The sequence below is a fragment of the Malania oleifera genome, chromosome 7, assembly GCF_029873635.1.
Source record: "Malania oleifera isolate guangnan ecotype guangnan chromosome 7, ASM2987363v1, whole genome shotgun sequence".
Taxonomy (NCBI): domain Eukaryota; kingdom Viridiplantae; phylum Streptophyta; class Magnoliopsida; order Santalales; family Ximeniaceae; genus Malania; species Malania oleifera.
The window spans coordinates 61134028-61139365 of record NC_080423.1 but is presented as its reverse complement, the minus strand read 5'-3'; the positions used below and the strand labels follow the sequence as shown (position 1 = coordinate 61139365).

General features: G+C 39.6%; 1 protein-coding gene across 1 annotated transcript; it reads right to left on the bottom strand.

Annotated features, from left to right (window-relative positions):
* Positions 1-572: 572 nt before the first annotated feature.
* On the bottom strand, positions 573-4811 carry LOC131159384 (oligopeptide transporter 3-like). Its single transcript, XM_058114261.1, has 6 exons — positions 4227-4811; positions 3678-3775; positions 2444-3013; positions 1949-2204; positions 1595-1777; positions 573-1473 (listed from the first exon to the last, which is right to left on the bottom strand). The coding sequence occupies exons 1-6, from the start codon at positions 4743-4745 to the stop codon at positions 856-858; spliced, it is 2244 nt and encodes a 747-aa protein (XP_057970244.1). The 5' UTR covers positions 4746-4811; the 3' UTR covers positions 573-855.
* Positions 4812-5338: the final 527 nt, after the last annotated feature.

Sequence of the window (5338 nt, the reverse complement as noted above, 5' to 3'; positions counted from 1 at the left end):
CAAAAAATATTTTTTGTTTTCTTTTTATTCTGTTTTTCTGTTAGTTTGTTGCCAGAGAATATTTTTGGCTTGCTGATGTGTATATATACAGCTGTGTGAGGACTCTTCATGCATGGAAAACTAATACAATAATTTTACAGTTTATCTTCTTTACTGCATTTTCCACTTAGTAGGACTAAGCCTTGGTTTTGTTGTTGTTATCTTCTTCACTGCATTTCTCCTGTTTTTCTATCATATGCCAGTGTCTTTATTATTAGACTTGGGAAACACAGTAGTAATAGCAACTTTTTTCAGGATTTTTGTGCCAATGTAATGCGAATGCTTGAATGATCATTGATCTGATCTCACAATTAATTTTCTATAAATTTCCAGGGAAGAGGAGTAAACCTCTGAACTGCAGCTAGGGCTTTGTCCTCTGCAAATGTACAAAGCATCTCTGCAATGATCGTCTCTTCTGTTTCATTATTTTTCTTATTCCCACAGATTTATAGTTCTTTCAAGATGCAGGATGATGATAATCAGAGCAGATATTACAGAACCTGTGAAAATATATATATAAATAGCTAGGGGACCTCTTTTTTTAATTTGCTGCAGCATGCAAGTGCATTATTTATTGATGACAAGCCTGCACAACAATAATGTAGTGCATTAAAACACTGAAAATCTGCTCTTGGACTTCAAAAAGACCTTTCCTCCACATCCACTAGAGTAAAAACAAAACCAAAAACTAACAACTCATTTACAAGAGCGCAAAGCAATTTTTCATGACTTCTAAACCAGCATATGCCCGCTTCTCTCTCAAAACCACGACCAATTCTGCATTTTCTATAATCTCCAAACCCCAGTATAGATTACCTATCTAAAGACTGGGCATCCTTTAACCGCAATCCCTGGTGCAGTTGGGCATGTGGCCAAAGGGCAATGGTCTAGGTCTGTACCCCACCACTTCAAATCATGGTTCTCATTCTGCAGGGCAAAGAACAGAAGAACAGCCATGAAAGCAGTTCCAGCATCCAAGGCTGCAGATAGAACATAGTTGTACTTCAGCCACCATCCCTTTCGGTATCGGAATATGAAATAGTTGAAGACTGTCCCTGTGAGCAGCCAGCTAGCTATGTTGGTGGGAGTCGCTGGAGGCATCCCGGCAAAACCATAGGATAGAACCGGTATGTTTATGAGGGGGATCCATTTCTTATTAGGGAAAATTTTGCTCAGTACCCAGACAGGTACTGGCAAGACTGCTCCTATAAGGAATAGCCATACCAAGTTACGGTACATCCCTCCGGGTCCAAACAGCCTCCTGGGTCCAACCAGACCCCATATAACAGAAGCATCAAAGGTGACACGGAATTTAGGGCATGTCCATGGGCTATCGGGATGCAATGCCTCAACATCACATATGTTTTCAATGCTCCCCAACATCCACCATGCAACTGCAAGGTTAACTATACCAGCAACAACAGTTCCCACCAGCTGAAAAGTGTTTGAAGAAAACAAAAAAGAGACAAAACACAGATGTCATGGTGGCTTTTACATAATCCAATGACAAAACATGGAGTGTTTTAATGCATCAAGGTTTTTGAGGTGCACAGACCTGCGCTGTGTACATGCATCGTGGTGGAATTTTCATGTATTGCCCAAGTTTAAGATCAGATAAGAATGATAAAGCATGGACTGAACTGGTTCGACCATACATCTTGAAAAGCAAGTTTGCTATAGGTTTTCCAGGGAGGATATACCCAAATATGAACTGTGCTATTATGTCATATCCAGGTTGCTGCATGATACAAGCACAAGAACACCAATATGTTAAAAAAATATCCACAAATTTTTTTTTCCCCTAGTTTTCCATGTTTCATATCTAGAAAATCAAGAAATAGTTGCTGAAGTCTAGAAGGACAGAATGAGAAGAGATGAAACCCTCTAAAACCAGAAAAAGGGTAATTACCTGGTTAGTGGTTGCTTGAATGACCCCAACAGGGAGGGTAACTACAAAGGCCAAGGCAAAGGAAAAGAGCAACCCCCACCATGGCAGCTGCACTTCTTCTTCCCACACAAAGCACATTACAAGAGCTAGGGCAATGCTTCCTATTAATAGGATGAGGAACCACCAGTGAGGCACTTCTTTGTAACATTTCATCAATTTTGCATGTATATCTAATTTCATATTCTTCATTGCGGATTTGCTCTGCTTCCAAATATCACTAGACAATGGAAACCAAACATAATATTATGTAACTGCGCAAATATTCAAAACAATTTTTCACTTCCAAAAAGTATACATTCAGTAATAAAACAAAATGGATGAGGCACTGTAGTCATGCTTTCTCCACAAAAGTTCTTTCCACAAGAAATTGAAAAGGAAGTTGCAAAATATTGATGTTTTGTGCTCCATTCATGAATTATTTCTGGTGTTAATTACTCTAGTTTGAAAATAGCATACCTGCCATTAAAAAGTGCCACATGGGTGAGAGTTGCTGTAAATCTTGCAAATCCTGATCCAATAGAAAGGGCAAATAGAGGACTAAGATACATCTTCCCGTATGTCTCATAAGCAGAAATATCAAGATCATAATGTGGGCTCAAGATTTTTGTGGTATCATATTTTCCTCCACTTGAAGTGAATAGCTGACTAGAGAATATAGGAAATTTCCTCGCGTCGAAGGTGTTAAACTTCCAGTAACACAGAGGGACAATTATGTAGATAAACATGATGAATCCAACCCCAATATTGACAATTGAAAACCACGGTGCCACCAGCGGGCTTCCATGGTATGCTGAAATTCCAGCCCAATCAAAGGAGAAGGCTCCAACCCCAAGCCCGTGGTAACCAGATCCAATTTGCTGAAGGGTGATACTATGAGGCCAAGCCCAGCAGACCCATGAGAAAAATGTCAAAATTGGAAATAGGTATCCAGGAAATGCATAGTAGACAAAGCTTGCGAACATGAAAATAAGGAAAAATTTCATCCGGGTTGGGCCATCTGATTTTGATTCCTTTTCATGGAGTGCTCTGTGACAGAAAACATATCAATACCATCAATATTACCATACTGGAATTAAACAACATTATTAATCAGAGCAAATACTAAACTTCTTACCTGTTTTGCAGGTTTGTGAGCTTTTTAATTATTATTATTATTATTATTATTATTATTATTTTCATATTTTTCTTTCCCAAGTATTAATAACTGCTTTATCATTGTCTTCTGGAATAGAAACCATATGCAATTTCTCCCTTTAAAAAAAAGCTAATATGCAAATTCTCCCTTAAAAAGACTAAGTAATTGTCAAAAATTTCATCCTCTATCCTTTTATCTTCTTTCTGTCCTTTATTTTATGCTTTTGTAGTCGAATAGAGAATTTAGCATCCACTAATGAAGACAGCTCATCAAACAAATTCTCAACACCAAAAAACTTTCCCATGATACGCAAACAAGGGTTGTAGGCAAGACACAGAAGGAATACTTTTTATTTTTCATTTTTTTTTTTTTAATATTCTCAGATTGAGAAATTTTTTTAAAATATAATTTACAATATATGAGAACTAGCCACAAATGCATTTGTTCTGATTCATTTTTTCCCTTCAATTAATAATTCCCCCTTTTCTACAACCCTTCACAGAGGGTATAGCACAAAAATTAATGGAGAATAAGCATGAGCAGAGGATAACAGACCTGAAAAGAGAAACCTGAGCAAGGTTTGAAGGCCACCACATTTCAGCAGGTTCAACAAGGTACCTCCTCAAAATCCCAGCCCATCCATACCCCAATAACTGCAAATTTGAAATAAATAGATAAATAATTGAGCGAAGACTCTATTAATTATTATTATAAAATAAATGAATTTGAGCATTTCAAAATATCCAGGAACTCACTTCAACTAAAACCATTTATGTTCTTCTACTGACAGAGTATAACTCCAATGAAACTTATGAAAATGCTATTGGATCTCACTCAATGAAGGAGAAAATAAACCCCCTTGGCCTCATTAATTTGGCAGGTAGAAATACGAATACAAATTACAACAAAGAAAAAACTAAACTAAAACTCCCATCTTCTTCTTTCTTCTTTTTTTTTCCTTTTTATTTTTTAAAAAATAGCCTTGCTAGAAACACCTCGCGAGCGCAAGGTAATACCCATTAAACAAAAAAAGTTTAAATATTAAATTATGATTATTTTCCTACAATAAGGAATGAATAAGGGGATTAATTAATAATTACAGACCTGAGTGGTCAGGACGATGAGAAGGCCGCAGAGAAAATTCACGCTCTGCTTGTAGTAAGCCTTCATGACCGTAATAGCCCCAATCGAGTACGCATCACCCCCACCGTAAGAAACCCCACAATTCGCGAAAATCGTGATGATCACATGTTCCTTGACATTGAACGGTCCAGGATTCAGGCTGAAACTCCTTCCCAGAACCGCGTACTTTCGGGTGGGCAGGGTTGAGGCCATGATTCTGCCCACGGGCAAGGCGGCGATTTGAACTAGAATTGCCGATATAGTCAGCGGCTGAGTCCGGTATATGAAGAAGGTGTTGAGGAAGATTAGGAGGACGCATGAGATTATGCCCAGAAACCACGCCCTGAAAGTCATCACCGGCATCGAAGGGTCGTCGGTCTCCGGCACGATCAGACGAACTTCCTCAACCGGGTGCTGGTGTTCCTCCTCCGAGTCCCCGGCAGCCGCCGCCTTCGCCGCGTCGCTTCCGGTGAAGGTTTCGTATTCGCGCTGGGCCGACATTGGAACTGTCTTGTGTGCGTTAGTGAGCGCGAACTCCAGAAATGAACTGGGGAAGCGCTTTGGTGACACAGCCAAAAAGAGAGGGGAACTTATATAAGACAAAACGTGAAGAATGTGTGATTACCAAAATGCCCTTCTTGGTTGTGTGTGTGCCCGTTGAGTGCGGCACGCATTTTCTCTCGGCCACGACGACCGCCACCTTGGCATCCCACGTGGTTGTTACATGTGGACCCACAGATAGCGCCCCGTCAGACCCAGTGGGGCCCGCAAAAAGTGTCTGCAGAAAGGCGGCTAGCCAATTTAGAAAGCCGTTGATTGCCATGTGGGAAGGAATGCTCGTGAAGGGCTTGTGCTTTCTCACCGAATGGACGAGGACAGTGGGATCCACGTGGCGGAAGCCGGCTATTTTTGGTAACAGCGTATGTGAGAGTTGGACGAAGCTCACTCCTCCTCATGGCTAAGCCACTGAGGAAATGTTTGATTCGATAATAGCTGTAGCGAAAATTTATAAATAAAAATCATGCTTACTTTTTTTAATATTTTTTATTTTTTTTATTCAATGAACATCGTTATGTTGAATTTAAGTAAAGTTA